Genomic DNA, 21,243 nt, shown 5'->3' on the forward strand with positions numbered 1-21,243 from the left:
GCGTCCCCCTGCTCCAACGGCTGCGGGCCCGGCGCGCCCTCGGACGCCGAGGTGCTGAACCTCTGCCGCAACCTGGAAGTGGGCACCGTCATGACTTTGTTCTACTCCAAGAAGTCGCAGCGGCCCGAGCGGAAGACTTTCCAGGTTAAGCTGGAGACGCGGCAGATCACGTGGAGCCGCGGCGCGGACAAAATCGAGGGGGCCAGTAAGTGCGCCCCTTCCCCGGGGCTCCCGGCGGAGCGCGGGCGTTGGGGGGGGCCGGCACGCCCCGGCAGCCGTCGGGGCTTCTCGGGCAAACTTTCGGGCCCTCCCCCTCCTGGCCCCGCCCCCGCGAGGGCCCTGCTGGTTACGGGGGGCGGGGGGCATCCGGGTCCTCAGTCACCTGACAGGACACCCCCTCCCCCAACCAGGGGGGTTGTTCCCGGCGCTTTGTCCATAGGCCTAAGAATCCTAGCGGGCTGGAGACCGGCTTGACTAGACTTCGGGTCCCCCACATCCCGGCGGCGGTGTCGGTGAGGGGAGAGTTGGGGGACCAGGGCAGTGTCCCCTGAGCCCCAGGACGGGGGGCCAGACCGCCTGCCACCCTTTCTCCAAAAGAGCGGCCTTGGTGAAACACCCCGCACCCCGGGCCTGGCCGGCCTTTATTTGCAAGGGAATCTTTGCGAGCCCCTGTGTGGAAGTTGGGCGCATGTTGGGGTAGGGGTGATTCTGGAGCAGGGCGGCCTGCTCTTCCTCTTGGGAAGCGGAGTAAGGTGGTCCCCTCCGGTTTGGAAGAGCCTGAGAGAAAGCGGTGGATGCATCCCTCCTCACCCACTTTTTTCTTCTTCTGAAGATGGATTTGGGGGTCTGTGTGGATGAGCAGACACCCACAGCCAGGACAGGCACTGTTGGTGAGGGGTCAGCCACTCCTGCGTTTGGGAGCACAGTCTCCAGAGCCCAGTTCCAGAAAGGCCAGCAGGGGCCTTTCAGAGTAGTCAGCCAGTCGGCATCTAGCCTGCTGTGCTGTGACCAGGGAGCCAGGCACAGCTACTCTCTGGTTTCCTGCCCTTTTGTCTTCCCAGGCTTGAGCTTGACTGCTTTTGTGCAGGTCTCTGAGGAGGAAGAAACGGGATTTTTAAAGACCCCGAGTCTTGCAGTGTTACTCCACTTAGTACGTGCCTGTGCTATGATCCATTGGGCAGCCAAGTCTGCCTTCCATGTCCACTTCCAAGTGTGGAGATGCAGTATTTGCGACCGAGGGACTGATGGTACAGAGAGCCAGGTCAGAACTAAGTATGTGTGGTGAAAGGGGTGTCAGCTAGTGACACCCCCAAAGGAAGGGCCTACAGATGTTCTTGGGTACTTGCGTGTAGAGGGATGAGGAGATTGGGAGGAAGGTCAGTCTATCGTCGAGCAGCTGTCCTCAGTCACATACTCTACACAGCTGCTGAACTTTAAGCGGCAGCCTCCTTCCTCTGTGCCCGCATCAGCACTCTCAGCTGCAAGAAGTGTTAATGATTCAAGTACCAGATTCCAAAGTGGAGGGAGGGTAGACCCTGGGGAGAGCCGAACAGCTCTGGGAACATGACCCAGGCGTCAGATTCCGGGCACTTCCCTTATCCTTGATTTTGTGCTCTCTTTGCTATACCAAATTGTGGAAGGTTGCCAGATGCATATCTTGTGGGTAGCAGACTATCTCAAACCATGAATGTGGCCACAGGCAGCCTGAAGGCGAAACCCACGTTTACTAGTGATGGTTTCCTGTCAGTTAGCTCATTTTCATGTCCTCATCCATAAAGTGGTTGTGAAACATTATTGTAGCAGGCACCTGAAAGATTGTGTTTGATCAGTGTGAGGTGTTAGTAGCAACAACAGTAACAGACTCTGGCTGCTCTTCTATATCCTGGACTGGAATGTTGAGGGTGAGTGTGTCAGTAAGAGGAGGAGAAGGTGCAGGAAGGAAGGAGGACAGAGACCAAAGTCACAGTTCCCTGAGGTCACCACCCAGAGAAAGGAGAAATGGCTTTGCTTTGTCCCAACCCCTCCTTTGCCCACACCCACCCAACTACCATGCAGAACAGTGTTTACGTAGAGTACGTATATGGTTTGCACGTCTCACTCCTGGGTATGACTTTCTTGTGTGTAAAGTGAGATCTGAACAGAAAGGGATGGGGGGATCTAGCCTGTGGTGTCTCAGATCTTTGGGCAGTGGAGGCAAGAATACGAAGACCTGATGACCTCAGCCTCCATGGATTGGGCCAGCCAGAAGGGTACAAATTCAGCAGTCTCATCATTAGCTGGGGTTTGGGAGACCTGGAGTGTACACACAGAGAGCATAGACGGTCTGGGTGAAAAGGCTGGTACCTCCCACAGAAGCTGCTCCATTTGTGCCTACTCTTAGGCACACCTGTTGGGGGGCTTCTGCTTCCTGCTGTCCTCTGCAGGCTCTGAGAAAGTTGAGCCTCTTGTCCAAGTTCCTCCAGTGTCTGGCCTTTTCTTGCTCACCTTGCCAGGGTACCACACAGTACCTGTAACCTGAATGGCCCCGAAGGGGAGCTGGTATGGTGCGGTGAGAGCACACAGCACTCATGTAGGAGACCCTTCTGGCCTCCTACTCTCTGCCTTCTCACTTTTCCAACTGGGAAGCAGGACTGCACCTTCTGGTCTCAGGGTTCCTGGTTAGGCTCAGAAGAGGGATGCAAAAGTGCTTTGTGGCCAGTTGTCCTGGTGGTGTGTTAGCAACCAGGTTGGTGTTTAGCTTTTTATGCTGCATGTAGTCACATAAGTGAACCACAAAGCAGTTCTTGACTGCGTGCTGAGTGCTTCAAAGCCCTTTCTTCATGCTTTCTTGGCTACTCCTCGCAAGTGACTGGTCCATTTTAATGAGGAAATGAAAGCACAGGGCATGAATGTGCCACAGGTGATAGTGCTGATGTGATAGTGACCACCTTACCTGGACACAGCCCTCAGGTCATTGGCTGACTAGTCAATCCCAGGATGACTCCCCAAAGCTGCTTCTGCTCGTGGGCCTCAGGCCCTGTGGTCTGTGTTGCTCCTCAGTGAGGGAAAAAATATTCCTGCTCAGACCACATTACAGTCTCGGCTTCTTTGGTTCCCCATTTTTCCCTTCTGGGTTGAGACGGTTCAGTGGGGGATCATTGTGGGCTCAGTGGCTCAGGAGACGTCTTTGTGAATAGCAGCCAAGCACGTCTCTGGGGACTTCCGGAGCCCCAGGCTTTCATCTTCTCTTCAGTTGATACTCTTCTAGATGCTTCACCTCCTTGGGTGACAGATGAAAACACCCTTGACCTTAGGGAAACTAAAGCAATAACTCTAGGTGGCACCTTTGGTGACAGTTGGGTTGGGGGGTAGCAGAAGAAAACGAGCTACTTGGATAAAGAAGGTAGGCTCAGCAGCAGGAGATGCTGGGACTTGACCTCTGAGGTAGTGAGGAGATAAACCATGAGGTTCCCTGGGGGCTAAGCCCAAGGCACCTGAGAAAGGCTAGCAGGGATTGTCTTTGTACTGGCAGGTTATTCCAAGTGGGAGAGGGCCAAGAGCACATGTTCTGATCTCCAAAGCCAGCCACCCCTGCCTGTGTGTTTCCTGTCTCTCATATTTTAGTGTATATGCTGCTGAAGCACTCTGTAGTTTTTTCCAGGGGAAGTCAGACCTCTCAGTGTTTCCTCAGCACCCCAAGCTTGTCCTGATGTGTAGGTTTCCAGACCAGCCCGCCAGGTCCTCTGTCCAGCTGGGGGCTTTCTCACTGTTTCCTGTGAACCTAGAAAATGGGCCTGCTTGATATAGGGGCCTCTCACGTGTAGCTTTGCCATATTTATGTGCCGTGTGCACATGCACAGGTGTGACTCACAAGTTAGATTTTGGTCCTTGGATCTTGCTTTGGATGGGGGCATTTATTTGTTTAATAAATATTTGCCCAGTGCTAGGCATTGAGAGTTCAAAGGATGTATGAAATATAGTCTGTGCCATTAAGGATTTCCCAGACTCTTGAAAGAAAGAGACAGGCTTAGGGATGCATAGTTCTAAGTCTGTATAGATCCCATATCAGATGTGTGTGCTTGGAGCACTGAGTACAGAGGAACAAGCTCTGCTTAGCGAAATGGGGTTTAGGGGAGAGAGCCAGGAAGGCTTCACAGGGGCTGTCAGCTGTGAGGTAGGCCTTGAGTGATTGGGGAGCTTGCCTGTGCCCAGGCTGAGGCTCTGGTGATCACTGTGCAAGGGGAATGTGTTCTGTGTGGTAGAGATGATTCTGGGCTGGTTGGGCATGGTGTGCTCAGTGGGTTCACTTCATCCAGTAGCAGTGGATGTGAGCAGACACTGAAGCAGGCTTGGCCTGCTTGTTTGGAAGAGATTAAGGAGGTGATCCAATACGCTACTGCAGTTTGTAGGAAAGAGACCTCCCTGAGTCAGAGCAGGAGGCAGTGGCTGAGGACAGGACGAGGCTGGGTCTGCAGGCAGGGATAAAAGTAGAGCATAGTTTTTTAGAATTGGTCTCTGAACTCAGATTCCTACTGTGAAACTTACTTGCTCTGTGACCATGTGACCACCTCTCTGGGCTCTATCAGTATAAAAGTGGATAGCAACAAACTGCATTTATCTCACAAAATCTTCCTTTTTGTGAATATTCAAGGAGAATATGTGCAAAGTGCTTTGCATTGAATATGGTGTGGTAAAATGTTCAATGTGTGGGCTGTCACAGGAGGAAGACCTAAACAGTGGAAGGGAGCTAACACACCTTTTGTATTGAGGGGCTGGTACCTGGCCACTGGCACCTTGGATTCCGAGTCAGGGAGATCCCCCCACACACGTGCACACAGAGCCCCTCCATTGTAGGATCCCTCCCCAGTGCTGTCACTGGGTGACAGGGCAGTTGACTGGAAGGAGCTGTGTAGTGTCATGTGGAGGCGTCAGAATGGCCTATTTCTAATGCTTAGCCCAAAGAAATGCTTAGCAAATTGACGGGGGAACTGTCTCATATGAAGTGTTTTAATGCCACCACGTCAGCATGGTGGAGCCCGCCTCATGGAGCCCGCCTCTGCCGTCACCATCCGTTCGGGGCAACGCTCCCTCCTTTGTGCTCTCCTCTGGGACATGGCTTTAGGGAGAGCAGAGATGGGTAAGTCGGAGAGAGGAAAGGAGGCCTAATGTCACAATGATTAGAAAATAGACTTCTTTCTGCTCTCCCTCTCAGAGAACTGAAGAAGTCAGTGGGGGCTTTAAAGAGTGTCCTAGGAGAATTAGGAGTAGGGTGGGAGGAGGGGAGTATTCCTCATGCCCGGTTGAGGACCTCAGCACCTGTGTTCCCCTGGGGGCCAGTAACAGGTGACAGGACTAGGCAGAGCCCAAGGTGAGGCTTGGCCTCCAGTAGCCCAGGCTTTGTGATCTTGGGCAAGTTACTTTAACCTATCTGAAACTGATTTTCAGCTTTTATTTATTTATTTATTTATTTCTGGCTTTGGACTCTGGTATTTGCTGATGTGCCAAGCAACTGGAGTCCAATAGTTAAGGAAAACACAGCCATAAAGGATATATACAACCAGCTAGATAAACTAATTGTGGGTGTGGGAGTGTTGTTAAGGAAACAAGCTGCTCTGTCAGTCAGGAGAGGTTGAGGGTATTCTGCCATAACGAGTGACCCCCGATCTCAGTGGCTGACAACAGAGGCTCATTTCTCCTTTATGCCATATGTGCATGTCACGCCCATGCCTGTCACTGCCCTTGGGACTGGCCGCAGTGTAGTCTGGGTCTTCTGTAGTCTGAACAGTCTGGGCAAACAAGACAGGAGAGGGGCTTGGAGAATGGAGCGTGGGAGGAATTAGTTTCTGTTACCTGGGCATGGGGTGCAGTGAGTGTGGCTGTGCTGTTGAGTAAGCTGCTGCTTACTTGGCAGCCTTGGCTGGGGCCTTGGAAGTAAGTCGCTTTGTGCTCACACCTGGAGGTGTTGTTGCGCGCCCTTGCCTGGTGCTGCCGCTCTGCCTTGCCCCAGGGCGCATGCTCCTCTCGCCTCCTCACTGAGGCTTGTTTGTTGTGGCCACAGTTCCTGCTGTTAGCCCCAGCTAGTTTCCCACCACTCTCAGCACAGCTGCTCCCAGAGCCCCTTCCCTGGCTGTGCTGGGTTATCCAGAGGGAATGGGGAACATGGACAGAAGGGACCTTTAAAGAGCGCCTTCGGCCACTAGAAAATAGCGAGAGAAGTGTGAGGAGGTGGTCCTGAATACTGGGAAGGCGGTAGTGAGGACATGGGCCAGGTTGCTTTTCGGGAGGCTTATGGTCCCAGGAGATGGGAATTGAGAGTGTCTGCTTGCGTTCCTGGCTCAGACTTTAATATTCTCCAGCCCCTCCTCGCAAGACTGGTTCCTTGCACGGTGGTGCTTGGCTAATCTTTGAGAGGCTGCAGTGGCCGTGTGCCCAGGCACAAGTACTAGCGCTGTCCCCACTCGTCACCTCCTAGGAACTGGGCCCGTCCTGGGGGAAGCAGGGAGGGCTCCTTTTTATAGCCCACATGCAGGCTTTGTGTATAGGCTCTGCTGCTTCCTTCCGGGCCCTTCCCTGTGTTGGCGGGTGGCCCTGTCTCTAGCAAGACTTGGGATGCAGAATAAATGGGACAGGGCTTTCTCCTGCAGAAGACTGGCATCTCCTTTGCCAAGCCCAGGCTTAGCAGAGAGGAGTTGGGGTTAGGAAGCAAGAAAAGGAGGTGACCTGGTCCTCGGTGCTGGGAGGCTTACAGTCTGGAACAGGAGAAAATCATAAAAAACTGGGGCTGGCATGAGATACTTACTTCTGCCTACAGTGATCCCAAGCATCCAGGCAGAATCGGCTTTCTCTTGTAGCAGCCCACCCTGCCCCTGCGGGTCCTCTTCCCCTTCCTGCTGGCTGGCATAGCCTCCCAGCGTTGGTTAGAGGAGCTGTACAAAGGTGAGGCATCTGGGAACAGGCATGGGCCCAATGAAGAGTATACAGTCTGGTCCTCCCCGCTTCAAACGACTGACCAGACTGAGGGTTTGGACCTTGCTGAGGGACCACTTTCTTTGTAGGTCGGGGTAGGCCATTCACCTTGGGGTTGGCTTCCTGTTTTCTTGACACCTGGAGATGTGGGTGAGGTGAAAGATCCCAAGGGACATGGTGAAGGGATGCCCCGCCGTCATGGTTTCCTTGGCTTGGCCTCATCCTTGGGGGAAATAGGGTATTGATCACAGCAGTCCCTATGGGTGTGTGGGTGTGTGGTAGGGGAATTCTAACCTCTTGGGTTTGAGTGACTTTAGCTGCAAACCCAGAGTGTGTGGACCCAAGTTTACAAAATGACACACCCTCGGAAGGAAGGGAAGGGTAGTCCACAGGTCTCACAGGCTTCTCAGCCCTTTTGGGGCAGTAAGTTGGGTGCGATGGGGTAAGGTATGAGGGATTCCTCTCACACTCTGTAGACCGCTTCTCCCTTCTCTCCCCCACTGGTGGTCCTCTGGCTGTTTGGACACAGTCCTCATCCTGTCCTCGGCACTTCCGCCACAGCAGTAATTGAGCGTTCTGTGCCTGTGTCATTGTGAGTTCCCCGCTGGGGATGTAGGCTTTCAGGAAGCGCTTGGTGTTTCCACTAAGGTTAGAAAAGGCAGCAGGTGTCAGTTGGCTGGGCTGACACTCAGGGCCTCTCAGGGTCAGCGTCCTTGCCAGGAAGAGCAGAGTGCAGGGAACTGCTGATCTTTGGCCTGAGAGCTGACCCACAAGGAACAACGAGGCTCAGTGCAAACCAGGGTGGGAGGTGAGGCCAGAAGCTGTTTTTGAGAGTACAACTAGGGAACTAAATTAGAAAGGGAAAGCCCCAAGGTGGGTGATTTTGAAGAATCTGAGCTGTACTTCCTGGGGAGGCAGTGAGCTGGGAGAGTTTCTGAGGCCTTGCCTTCCTAGGAAGCAAAAGAAGCACAAGGAGAGATGTTTGTCTTTGTGCCAAAGGGATTGTGGCCAGATGCACAGGAGAGACTGGGACAGGCAGCTGTAAAAGAGGAACTCCATGGGTTTCCCACGCAGGGTCTGAGAGAGCAGGTCTCCGACTCGGAGACTCCCATCATACTTGATTGAGCTCCTGTCTTCTGGTCAAGGTTGACTCTGCCGGGGTTTTAAGAGCTGGTGCACATCTCTCCAAAAAGAGGGACCTGGCCAGCTGGACTGGCGGTGACAGTCACTAAAGAGACACTAAAGAGCGGGGGGGGGGGGTGCTGCGTGGCCGGTGAGGTGACCCCAGGCACAGCGCGCCCCACAGGGAAAGGCTCCAGCCCAGTACTCTGCCAGTCGGGTTGGATGTTTCCTTGGGGAAGGGAAGCCCCAGATTTTTCTTTTCTTTCTAACACATTCTATTTCCTGCTAGGCAGTGGGACGTTGAGGCTGACAGACGAGTCCCTGCCACCAGGGAGTACACCCCAGTAGAGCCAATCGGTACACCACAGTGCCCACTCATTTGGTGCTCAATAAATATGGTTGTGAATTAAAATAAAGCTGGTGGGACTTGCTCACGGATTACATGGCTGATGATGAGAGGGAAAAATGGGAAGGATGATTTTAAGGAGGCTCCTCATTCTTCTGTTTGGAGGTGGTAATCTACCCAGCCCGAGGGCAGTAGCAAGAGGCATGAGGTTTAGTAAGAGAAGTGTGTTTGGTTTGAGGTATTGGCCTTAAGGTATTTTTGAGAGACAGCAAGTGGCCCGTGGACTGAAGAGTACACGGCTTAGAAGCGAGGTCTAGGCTAGGGATTTGCCTGTGAGTTATCTGTTATGTTACAGGAGGCACTTAAAGCTGTAGATGTGCCTAACATTGACTGGGAAGATGTTAGGGCATCAAGAGAGAAGAGGACCTCATTCGGGGTCTTTCTGAAAGCCAGTTTGTGATAAGGATGGACGTGGAGCCCAAGAAAAAGCTGGAAAACCGAAGTTGTGAGGGAAGAGGGCACAGCACAACTTCAAGCTAGTGGACCCTATTGATTGCTCTGAGGGTCAAGAAGGAGGACAGAAAAGTGACTTAAGCTCAGCTCGCTGGTCCTCCGAGTGGTTACTATGGGGCAGGTATTTCCTTGGACCATTTAAAATGAGCTTCTCTGGGCCCTTGCAGACAGACACAGGCCATCTAGAAAGAAAGTGAGTAGCATCAGCCGGCAAGAGAGGCAAGACACAGAGCTCATGGACCTTTGCCCCACAGGTGACCCCAGTCTGCCTGGGGACTCAGCTAGACCAGGTAGAAAGGTTAGGACGAGCCCCTCTCGTGCTGTGGCTTCCCTACTGTGGTATGGGTATGGTCCCACTTGCTCTCCCCTCCCATTTTGTTCCCTGAACAGCCAGACTGCTTCACTGATGCCTTGGCTTCCATGATCCCCTGTGCCCAGGCTGGTCAGCCTGCCATACCTGCTTTCCTCAGACCTCTCTGAGAGGTTCCACATAGAACTGCTCACTTTCTCTGTTCCTCTCAGCACCGCAGGTATCTATCTCCCTGCTTAGCCTCATACTCAACTATTTTCCCCATCGTTTCCTCCAACAAAGCAGGGGCTTGCTGAGGGGCAGGAACTCTCAAACCCCTTATTGATCTGTTTATCCAGAATACAAGCTAGGCCCTGATGTGGAGGAGGTAGATGTCCAATTCATGTTAGATCAGATGATGGAATGAATGAATAAGCCTAATAGACAACTGCTCCGCTCTCTCCCAGCTTTGAGTTCTGCTGGTGGGGAAAAGGAGGAGGGGCCTCCTTCTGTGTCCTGGCCTTACTGTTCTACTTTGGGCTGGGTGGGAATAAGTTTACATTTTGGGAAAGGGGGCTGCCTGCCCAACCTGGGGAAGCTGCCTGCTTGCCAGGGGTGGTATCTGCTGCAGAGGGGCCCACTTTGCCCTGAACCACCATGAAATAAATCATGGCTTACCCTTTAGTGCCTCCATTGCTCCAAAGAATAGGATTTGTCTAGAATCTAGAGCCTAGATGATTCATGTACTGGCGAGGTTCCTTTACAGCTGTGACCTGAAGCAGTGAGTACATAGGGTCCCTCGTAGGAGGGTCCCACAGACCTCTGTCCAGCTGTCTGAGTGACCTTTTCCTGTTTACCAAGGTGGAAGAGGGGCTGAATGCCAAGTCAGGCCTGGCTGCTCTTTGTCAGGTGTCTGGGGGAACAGCGACTGCTGAAATCCCAGCTGGGAGCAGAGGCTGGGCTCTGCCCTTAGTGTTCTCTGGACTCAGGGTTTGGCAGGGGTCGCCTTAGGTGTGTGCTGGAAGGCACACTCGGCCAGGGCCTCTGTCAGTTGACAGGCGCCACCCCTTTGTGGCCTCGCTGTGTTCTTGGATGCTCACCGTCCAGTGACGTAGTTCCTGCCCAGGACTCTGCTTTCGCCTTCCTCTCATGGGAGCCGTGGGCTGCTTTGGCTGTTTCTGTTGGAAAGGAGAAGGTTGTATCCTCAGAACAGAAAGAAGACAGGGAAGACCCTCCCTCCTTCCAGAGGCCTTGGGCAGTAGGCAGCCTGCTGGAAACTGCTGTGCCCCAATCACGTCAGCTTCCTTTTCCGCCTATGCCCAGGTTCTTTGTCTTTTCAGCTGCCCCCATCCTTCCTTCATAGCTGTGAAAGCTCTGTCAAAGTTGTATGTTCTGGGCTGGTAGAGCGCCCTGGGGGACAGAGCCCCTTTGCCTCTGGGGTGCAGTGTCTCTTCTCCCTTTGGGGGCTGTGCAGGGACCTTTTTGTGTAGCAGTGGCAGAACTGTGGGGCTGGATGGCAGTTGCTTAGGCTTGGAGCTGCTTCTGTCTCATCCTCGGGGAGAAGACCTCTCTCTGTGCTCCCCAGTCCCTGCGCGAGAGGTAGTAGCTGACCTGGAGGTGGGGGAAGGAGCACCCTGGGAGCAGCCCGTTGTTTGCCCCAGCTGTGGGTGGAGAATGGTTGATAAGAGATCTTTTCTGGGAAGATCTACACGCTTCTTTGAATCTCCTCGTAGCCTTGGTTTAGGACCAAGCAGAGGCTGGTGGCCCAGAGAGCCCTGCTTTTTTTAGTCTTGTACTCCCAGACGGCCATCAGCTTCTCGTGGTTCCCAAAGATGGCAGACCTCCCGGCATTTCCAGATTGCATTGGCCCCAGGGACCATGTCCCCCCAAATGTGCATGCTCTTTCTTTTCTGTCCCTCCTTTTCATTGACCAGTGAGTGCCCTTGCATATTTGTCAGAGTGCCTTGCCTTTTGTTGCTCTGCCTCACTGCCTTTTTCAGGCCTTCCCAGATGCCATCTTTGTGACTGCTGTTGTTACTTTTAGCAGTGACCTCTGCTCAAAGCAGCCTAACTTTGATGGGTTCAGTACTAACCCTAAGCACTCTGCACACAGTTTGAGGCCACCCCAGGACCTGGATTTAGGAAATGGAGAGAGACACCAAATGTGTTTCTTCCTTGGAGAGCTCACAGCCCAGTGGCCTAAATACCAGTGAGCACTGACGTGTGACAGGAGTGGTGGGGCGCCAGGTGCATCACCCGCCTGGGCGTGACTGAGACTTGAGTGCGGCGGTGGGCGTGGCCTGTGCTGGCTCTGGTGTGCAGGGAGCCTGGGGTCTGGTCTCTGTGGCTCCTTGACTGGACTCGGAGCCTTACGGGGAAGACTGGGCTTTGTCCACTTTCCTCCAGGACCTATGCAGGGTATCTAGGGGTTCAAGTTCGCCCATCTGCCCTATCCGGGTAGTAGTTACTTCTTTCACATTCTCTAGCTCTTAATAAAGCCTTTTATATTTTGAATTGCAAAATATATCATGACTTGCCTTTTTTTTAAAGTTGCAACTTGTATTTACTTTTATTTTTACATGGGTGGTTTATATCAATTAACTTGTAAACTTTGTAAAAGTGATTCAATGAAAGTAGGTTTCACATTCAGAAATTCAAGTGATGTGTCTTTTCTCTTCTTTTTTTTTTCTTTTGTTCCTTCTTTTTTGGTGAAACTGATTTCCTTGGCTCTATCTTCTTCATTTGGGAGGATTTAATTTTCAGTATGTCCTCCTGTTCCATTCTGGTAAAACTGCTGCTGTGGCTCTCACATCTCTGACTGCCCCTCTGTAGCCCAGTAAAGGCCCACCAGGAGTGGCCATCCCTGTTCACCAAATTGGAAAATGAGGTTCCTTGCCGCCTGGCCACCCTTCAGTGCTTTAGTTCCGTACTTCTCCATATTCCTCATCTGATAGGTGGTTAACAGGTCAGAAGCTTGGGGGGGGGGGCAGAGGGTCTTTATCTGTGTAGGGCTGTTTAGAAAGTGTCTTCATTGAGGGTAGGAGATGCTAGAACCAGTTCTGACCAAGAAACTAGGTGCTAGTCTAGGGTCTTGGAATTGATGCTTGGACTTCTTCCCCCTCCTTTGGGACCACTATGGTTAGGGTGAAGCCACAATCTCCCCCACTCCACCCCCACCCCTACAGGGTTGATTTCTACCCCCCTGGGGCAAAAGGTTGGCTGACTCATGAATCAAACACTCATTAAGGACTGCTGAGAAAGGCTTGATGCCCTCCCTTGACACCCTGTTTCTGCCCCTGGGGTTCCTGTTGTCCTGGGAATGTGTCCCTGTGATATCCCAGCAGTAGCTGTCTGCCTGCATTGGGTAGAGGAGGGCTGCCTGCCGACTTGGCCTGAGGTTCAGGAGGGGTGGGGAACAGAATCCCAGACAGGAAGCAGCCCTACCTTCAGATGGCTGGACACAGACCGGGTCCTCTCTGGTGACTGTCCTCTGCCCCTTCCCAGGCTCCAGCCTGGCTGCCTGCCATTTAGCTTGTCCCGTTGGTGGCACCTTTCCTCCCTCTACGCAGCGGAGAGGGTGCTGCCCCAGAGCTGGGGGCCTGCTTTCCTGTAGAGGCAAGTTCTGAGTCGGCCTTAAGAGTAGCAACAACATCCGTTGCTGCTGTTGTTGCTGCCGAGCTACACCACTCCCAAATGTGCTTGGGATCAGATCAGTTCCGTGGCTCAGCTGAGGAAATTGAAGCTCTTAAAGGGAAAGAGGCTGCCTACCAGTAAGCCCAAAGGAAGTTGCTTTCCAGGTCAGGTCTGCCTGACCCATGCACTCTGCCTTGAGAAGCTGCTGGTCTCTGTTCTTTGGTCTCAGGCAAGGAGTTTATCCACTTGGCCAAGGGAGGATCGAAGAGAGGGTCTGCTTGTTAAGTCACATAAGCCTTGGGTTTGCACATTCAGCCTTGTGGCATTCTGCCTCCATCCCTAAAGCTGCTCCTGTTGCCAAGCAGCCAGTGTGTCCTGACGCATAAAAACAAAGACAAAGCCAGTTAGTGTTGAGGCAGACCATCGCTGACTCCCCATGCCATGTCTCTTTGCGTAGTCTGTCTGCCCAAGGGTTACAGCTCTCCCCACCCCCAACTGCAAGCCCTTGCTGTGTGACTTACCAGAGAGGAGGGCGGCTGTGCATATGCTTGAGGCTAGGATTTAAAACTTGGTCTTTGTGATTTAACATCTGTTAGTCTTCTGCACCCCACAATATGTGAGGCGTTAGTGTACACATGCCCCCAGACTGTTGGTGAGTGTGCAGGTGGGCTGCTGTGCGGCTGGCACAGCTCAGGAAGTGGTCTTGGGATTAGAACATGTTTGCGGCACTTACTGAACTCGAGCTACAAGAGACCTAACTCTCCCGACACCGCACGAGACTGCTTTTTGGGCAGGGGAAGTGGCTGCTTCAACTTAATTTCTTGAGTTGTGGCAAGCTGTAGTGCAGCTCCGCCTTGCCTGCGTTTGGGTTTGCCCCGGCAGAGGCCGGGCATGTGGCTGCAGTTCTCTCCCTTGCTGCCCTGTGTCAGTGGCATAAGGCGCCAGGCGCGAGGGGCAGGCATTCTCCAGCGGCCCTCACAGGGCCCTGACTGCGACGCCTAGAGAGGGGACTCCCCGTTGACTGATGGCAGATCGCAGCTGAGAGTGAGGACTGCGCAGGGCCGCACAGCTAGAATGGAAGCCTGGGCCTAGCAGAGAAGGGAAGGGAATGGCTCATGAGGGCCCAGACTACCAGGTCGCCTGGCACTAAGAAAAGTCTTTAGCACCCCAGAGCTGGCATGTGATGCTAGTCCTTGGCCCAGGGCAGGTGGCTCCTCATCAGCCCAAAACCTGTTAAGGAAACCCAACTAGTTCCATGACAGCGCAGACAGTAAGAGCCAGTGGCTAGGTCCTCCTGACAGCCCAGGCAGTTTGTCTTGTCACTATCTGCTGTGACGCCCGCCCCGTCTGAAGCCTTGGGACCTGGGGGGGTTGGGGAAGTGAGCACATTGTGGGTCCTGATGGGCTGAATGGGGTTGTATTGACAGCACCCTAAGAGGTCCTCCTTGGTTGGGGTGACTGTGGAGAAAGAGGTCTTCGTCATCAGGGGGAAGCCCTGCACTCCTCCCCTCTATGTCGGACGTGTCTGGCCACAGGCATCCTGGTTGTGGGATTCTGACCCACATTCCCTGGCTCACTCTCCTGTCTCCAGCCTAGCCAGGGCCTCTCAAAGCCCCCGGCTTTTCTGTTTGAATGTTATCCTCCCACTGTGGGTCAGTGGGCTTCTGGGGACAGGATGCTGCTCTCCTGCTCCCCTAAGCAGGTCTTGCCTCTCCAAGCCCCAGACCCTTGGAGGGCTCTCCTGTCCTGCCTTTTCTGACCCAGGTCATGCTGGGAGGGTCCCTCCCCTCAGAGGCCAGGTCTATCTCGGCACTCCCATGATGGCAGTCTCGTGGGCACGGAGAGAGACTCAGGAAAGGAGACTCCGCTCTGTTTGTTCTGGGAGGCAGGATGATGCTGGGGGTGGGGTTAGGCCATTGTACAGGATGGGCTTTTAAGGAAGCTTACAGCATGTCACCCTGGTGGTGTCCTTTTACGCCCGCTGTTGGCACAGTGAGCTTGGAGAGCCAAGTTGACTCCTCTGTAGGCAAACTACGGAAGTTGATGGCTAGTGGGAGCTTGGGAGACTTAGACTGTGCCTACCTGGGCACCGACTGCGGTAAGAGCTTGTTCTGCCCCCAACCTGATCTCGGTAGAAATGTGGCCAAGAGCGTGAGACAGGCCAGAGATTCACTTAGGGCCTTCCAGCAGAGAGAGCAGAGCATGGGGTAGGCTCGGGGGAGCTGGCGGCTGGGTTCTGATGGAGGCCCCGGCTGCTTGCCAAGCAGCAGCTATGGGGGCACTGCCCCTGGTGATGCAGGCAGCTCGAGAGGAAGGGTCCAGGCAGCGGAGCTGCGCTTCCTGGCCCGTGTGCATGTTTATGTGTGCGGTGCGCGAAGGTGCAGGAGCATGTGACGGCAGCTCTGTTCCGGAAAAACGAGCTGGTTTCTGTTTCAGAGAAGAGACCTCTGTGGGTTATTCTGCAGGCTCTGTCTTGGGCCTTTCCCATGTTGCTTCCATCCTTGGGGACTCTTCTCAGGTTGGCCTTTGTGATTCAATCCCTGCCCCTCCCCATTCTGACCTGAGTATAACAATTCATTTTAAAAACACCACTCCCATTTTGTTGCCCATTCACAACTCGTGAGCTTACTTCTTCTGTGTGTGCACTCAGGAACCACTTTACAGGCCATTCAAGACTTGCGGGGAGACCAGGAGCATATGTTCACATACCACCATGAAGTGCTGGGTGGCACTTTCAAGTGGGAGAGAATGGCACCTCGGAGGCGGACAGTCCCCACTAGGGCCAGGTGAAACTGGGCAGGAAACGCTGGCTCTTCTTGCCCGTGGCTAGTTTAGTTGGGGTGGAGAAGAGAAGGTGGGTGGGCAGAAATTGGCGAGGGGGTGGCGGGGTAATCACTGAGCCCGTTACCCATGGTGAAGGGCCCTGAGGGCACGCAAATCGCATGTTCTCTGTAGGCTGGCAGTAAGCAGCCTCAGGAGGAATCGAGTGGGGTCCAGAGGGACCAGAGTAACGTAGGAAGATTAAGAAGACTGAAGAATGACCATCTAGCTGACGAGGCGCACTCGGGCAGGGCAGAGTCGGGAGAGTCACGACTTTGGACCGGAAGCCAAGGCCCGAGGGGCTTGCCTAGAGCACAGAGCAGGACCCCGGTGGAAGTGGGACTGTTAGGCCAGAAGTGTGATGCCGTTTTTGGAGGTGTGATAGAGAGGGGCCAGCTGAGACTGGAGGGCTGGGGAGAGAGCCTGGAGGCGTGGACTCCGTGGGGCTTCACAGCCAGAGTGGTGGTGCAGTTTGGGCAGGGAGGGCCCTGGGGGTGCTGGCGGCCAGGCGGTGTCGGCACTGCTGTCCTTAGCTCCGCACCTGCTGGCCGCTTGGGCTGGGAGCCCTTGCAGGGCCTCTGGGCCTCAGGGTTGTCTCTGCCGCTGGCTGAGTCAGGCTCCTCTGGAGGGCCCTTCCTCCCTAGCTCTGCCTCTCTCTCTGGCCTGTCCATGCCCCCAACGAGCCCCAGGGGCTAGTTGCATCCTGCCCCCGCATGGACCAGAAGCTGTGCACTTGCGCATACTTTGGGGAGGGGGCCAGAGGAGGGAGCCAGCACTGAGCGAGCTCCGCCACGGGGCTTCGAGCTGTGTAGTCCACACCCTGGCGTGCTGCCACTACGTTCTGTCAGTTAAGCAATGGGATAAGAGGACTGACACTCCGCTGTGGCCACAGGGTTAGTGCAAGGTGGGACTGGCGTTCTCTTGTCTAGGTAGCCTCACCCAGGGCCTGCCTGACTTTTCTGTCCCCCTGCCCACTAGAGAAAAGCAGCCAAGCCCTGTGCTGTGTAGATGGTTAACCAAGACTCTGTCCAGTTAACTGCGTCACTTGGAGTTGTCTCCCAAGTTCTCCCAGTGACCGAGGCTGGTGTCTGTCACTTAGACCTGTGTGCTTCCCTGATCTGTTTTAGGTCAGGGACCAGCTGTTTGGGGAGACAAGGCCTCTTGTGGAGACTAATTTGGGGGTCTTTGAGGGTGAAACATATCAAGGGCGTGCCCAACTCTCTGGACTTGAGCCCCATTTCCTCCTGTGGATCCTGAGCTCCATGTGGGACTGCCCAGCCCCGGGCCCCCTCTTGGGACTTCACCTTGTGTGCTTTGTGTCTGGAAATGCGCCTCTTAGAACAGCCTTTGCTCAAGCCCCATGTCCAGCTTTCCCCAGGTCCGAGTGACCTGCCTGTATCCTCAGCAAGGGAGCATACACAGGGTGGACGGCACTCCCTGCTCCCTCAGAGGGCTCGGTCCAGCCGCTCACCTTCTAGCTGAGGCCTAGGGTTGGCTCTGCCCTGTGGGGGGTCTCTTTTTTGGCTTCTTCCTGGGGGAGAGTGGGATGAGTGGGAAGCCAGGTGCCCTTGTTTTTGGGTTGTGACCCCAGCCTGATGTTAGCTGTCTCATGACATCCTAGTTGACATACGTGAAATCAAGGAGATCCGCCCAGGAAAGACCTCAAGGGACTTCGATCGCTACCAAGAGGACCCTGCTTTCCGACCAGACCAGTCACACTGTTTTGTCATCTTGTATGGAATGGAATTCCGCCTGAAGACCCTGAGTCTACAAGGTGGAAGTCTGGGGTCTGGAGGAGGTAGGGGCGGGTAAGGGCATGCCACTGGCTCCCTGCCAGTGGGAGGTGTGTTTCCTCAGCTCAGCTGTTCATCCCTGCACACAGCTACATCTGAGGAGGAAGTGAACATGTGGATCAAGGGCTTAACCTGGCTGATGGAGGACACGTTGCAGGCGGCCACACCCCTGCAGATTGAGCGGTGAGAGCCACTCCTGGCATGGTTGGGTCGGGGCGCAGACACTGGGTCCAGGGAGCAGGACGGAGCACAGGTGTCCTTGCCCAGGCATGGCCTGCTGATCTCCCCAGGCCGAGCTGCAGTAGTAGTGCTTACCCTGGCTTTCTCTCTCCCCAGGTGGCTGCGGAAGCAGTTCTACTCGGTGGACCGGAATCGTGAGGACCGGTATGTAGTAAGTCACGGCTCTACCTGGCAAGGTGGGTTGGAGTGGCCAGGACAGTAGCCATTCCTGGAGCCTACTGCCCAGAGAACAGGGGGGCCAGAAGGCTAAAGTAGGCTCAAGTAGGGCTCAGGTAGGGCCAGCAGGGAGCAAGTGGTTTTGTCCTGAGTAGCTTTCTGTGGAAAGTCCTCTGGTGAGAGAGGACAGGGACATTGTGCTTTGTGCCCTGCCACTGTGTACAGAGACAGAAGATGCTGAATTCACTCTTGGTGTTCTGGAAGTGAGGGTCAGGGTGGCCTGTAGTGCTTGGGGAGGTGGGGGAGGGCCTTTAAGCTCACAACTTTGAGGCTGTGGTGTGGCAGCCAGGAGAGATGACGTCATGGCAGGGACCTTCAGCCCTTGCTGTGAAAGAAAGTGACGTGACCTGACTTCAGTTACACAGGATTGCTGTCTGCTGTCAGAGTCCAGGGCAGGCCAGAGCTGGAGAACTGAGTTAGAAAGCGATTTCAGCATTCTGGGGACTGATGAGTGGGCTCGGCTCAGGGTGAGATCTGATAGGAAGTGGCTGGATTTTGATGGTGCTCTGTTTTGAAGGTAGAGCCCAATAGTTTCTTAACAAACTGCTTTTGGGGTGTAAAGCAAGAGAGGAGTTGAGGACAGTAGTAGGCTTTTTAGCTTGAGCATGTGAAACAGCGGGTTGCCACTGACTGAGCTATGGGAAGGCTGCAGCGAGAGCACGTTTAGGGGAACGCGTGACTTCACTGATGTTATGTCTATCTCACGATGCTCTGAGACCCCCAGGTGGAGGCACTGAGTAGGCAGGTGGGTACTTCAGGGGAGATTCGAGGCTAGAGATGCTGTCTTTAGAGTATATGGGTGGCACTGAAGGCCTTAGGCTGCAGCACCTCGTTGGCTTGGGGTAAGCCGAGCAAGAAAAGGGAGGAGGCCCAGTAGCTGCTCCCAGGTGGATCTGATGTTGGGGACTGGGTCGATGAGGAGGAAACCAACCAACAGAAATACTAACTGGTGAGGTTAGAGGGAAACCCAGAGGATAGCGTGTTCTGGAAGACCTGGGAGAAGGGAGAGGTCAGCTGTGTCAGGCCTTATCAGGAGATGTCCCTGGGGCTTAACAGCAAGATCATCAGTCATCTTAGGACAAGCAGTGTGTGTAAAGCATGGGGGACTGGTCTAGGCAATGACAGGGAGTATGAGTGACTCCTTCAAGGCAGTTCTGTGTGGGGAGCAGAGAAAGGAGCAGTGCTAGAGCAGTATGGGGCAGCAAGACAGGGTTATTTGGTGGCAGTGGTAACAGTCTGTATGTGATGGCAGAGTCCACAGATGGCAAGCTTGGTGCTAACAGGTCTGCTAACCTGGAATGCCAGGCCCTGACAGAGCCACCCCTGGGTGAGGAAAGTAAGAGGAACTGACGCCGCGAGCAGAGAGAGATCGCTTGCTCATTTGCTTGCTGAACTGCATTTTCTTCAGTGGCCCGGACCACACAGTGCAGAGCTGAATCCTCTCAGGGCGCTTTGTTGTTGTTATTGTTGTTTTAATATGTTATACATTTTTTCCCTTCATTTTTAAAAAAGATTTATTTATTTATGCACACAGAACTGGGGTACAGGCCAAAGGTGCAGGGGTAGTGAGAGGATTCACCAGAGACAGAGTGGGGAGCAGAACAGGCAGATTGACAAAGTGCACTGCTGAGGGGAGCAGCGCGTGGTCCGGAGAGGTCTGCCGCGGCTGTGGCTTGCTTCACAGTACTGTGCTTTACCCGGTGTGCTTTTACCAAGGAGGGCCCTTTTTCTTCATTTTTATACAATGTGTATGCTTTATCATCTTGTGTATGGTCCCCAATGAATTCCCACCACCAGTTCACCCCGTGCACCATCACCATAGTCCCTTGTGCTCTTCCCACTCCTGTTTTGATCTGATTTCCTCATCCTCCCCCCTCCCCTAACACATACACACAAAGAATGTCTCTGGTTTATAGTTGCCTGCTGATTTTGATTTTTACCTGGTTATAATTATTTCACCCACTCCATCCCTTATTTGGGTCCCCTACATTCCTCCTATAAGTGAACCCCTCTGGTATTTTTCTTTCTGGCTTATTTCACTGAGCATGATCCCTTCCAGCTCCATCCATATTTCTGTGAATGGCATGAGTATCTTTTTTGATTGCTAAATAACGGTCCATTGTGTACATAAACCACATCTTCTTGGTCTAGTCATGTATTTTTGGGCCTTTGAGTTGTTTCTGTAGCTTACCTATTGTGAATAGTGTTGCAATAAACATAGGCACACAGGTGCTCTTTCAAATTAATGTTTTTGTGTCCTTTGGGTAGATACTCAAGAGTGGAATTGCTGGAAACTCCATTTTTAGCAGTTTGAGGAACCTCCACATAGCTTTCCATAGTGGTTGGACCACTTCCTATTCCCACCAGCATTACAGGAGAGTTCTTTTTCACCACATCCTTACCAGCATTTGTTGTTGCTAGTTTTTTAAATGTGTGCCATTCTCACTGATGTATGGTAGTATGTGGCTTTGATTTGCACCTTCCTTATTACCAGTAATGTTGAACATTTTTTCATATGTGTTTGGCCATTTGCATTTCCTCTTTGGAGAAGTGTGTTTTTAGCTCCTTTTTTTGTTTTTTTTTTTTTTTAAATATTTATGCATACAGAACTGGGGCACAAGCTACAGATGTGAGTGGGGGTTGGTGAAGAGGATTCACCAGACAGAGTGGGGAGCAGAACAGGCAGAGCTATTGAAATACACTGCTGAGAGGAGCAGGGGCAGGGCAGGAGAGGTCTGCCACACCATGTAGGTCACCTTCCTGGCTGGGTATTGAACTCATGCTATCGTGGCTGCAGACCACTGAGGATCACTTCATATTGCTGTGCTCTGTCCCACTGCACCACCAGGGAGGACCCCTCTTTTTAGCTCTTCTGCTCTTTTTTTGACTAGGTTGTTTATTTGTTTTGTTGAGTGTGGTCAGCTCTTTGTAAACCTTTGTGATCAGTCCCTTATCATGAGTATTGTATGCAAAAATTTTCTCCTAATCAGTGGGTTGTCTCTTTGTTTTGGTTAATGTCTCTCTTGCTGTACAGAAGCTTTTTAACTTGATGCAGTCTCCCTTTTTAGTCAGCAGGGCTTTTTCTCTTTTCCATCACTATCTTTGCTTTGGATGGTACATTCTTAAACATGTTACTGAGGTGTATGCCATGTAGTGTTTCACCTACGTTTTCTTCTATAATTTTATGGCTCCAGATCTTAAGTCTAGTTCTTTGATCCATTTTGAGTTGATTTTTGTGTATGGTGTGAGGTAGAATCTAGCTTCATTCTTTAGCTTGTGGTAGCCGAGTTTTCCCAGCATCATTTATTGAACAGACTTTCTTTGTT

The 21,243-nt window shown here is 53.1% G+C and overlaps 1 protein-coding gene across 2 annotated transcripts in view; it reads left to right on the forward strand.

The window, feature by feature from the left end:
• Positions 1-6: 6 nt before the first annotated feature.
• PLCG1 (phospholipase C, gamma 1) overlaps positions 7-21,243 on the forward strand; it is a 33,582-nt gene continuing 12,345 nt past the window's right edge. For both annotated transcript variants that reach the window (XM_012728282.1, XM_004687386.2), the window contains exons 1-4: positions 7-205; positions 17,290-17,442; positions 17,551-17,644; positions 17,798-17,845. In XM_012728282.1, the coding sequence (XP_012583736.1) occupies positions 91-205; positions 17,290-17,442; positions 17,551-17,644; positions 17,798-17,845 (410 nt within the window). In that variant the 5' untranslated portion in view covers positions 7-90. The remainder of the gene's footprint in view (positions 206-17,289; positions 17,443-17,550; positions 17,645-17,797; positions 17,846-21,243) is intronic.

The sequence above is a fragment of the Condylura cristata genome, unplaced genomic scaffold (genome assembly GCF_000260355.1).
Source record: "Condylura cristata isolate star-nosed mole 26May11 unplaced genomic scaffold, ConCri1.0 scaffold00022, whole genome shotgun sequence".
NCBI lineage: Eukaryota > Metazoa > Chordata > Mammalia > Eulipotyphla > Talpidae > Condylura > Condylura cristata.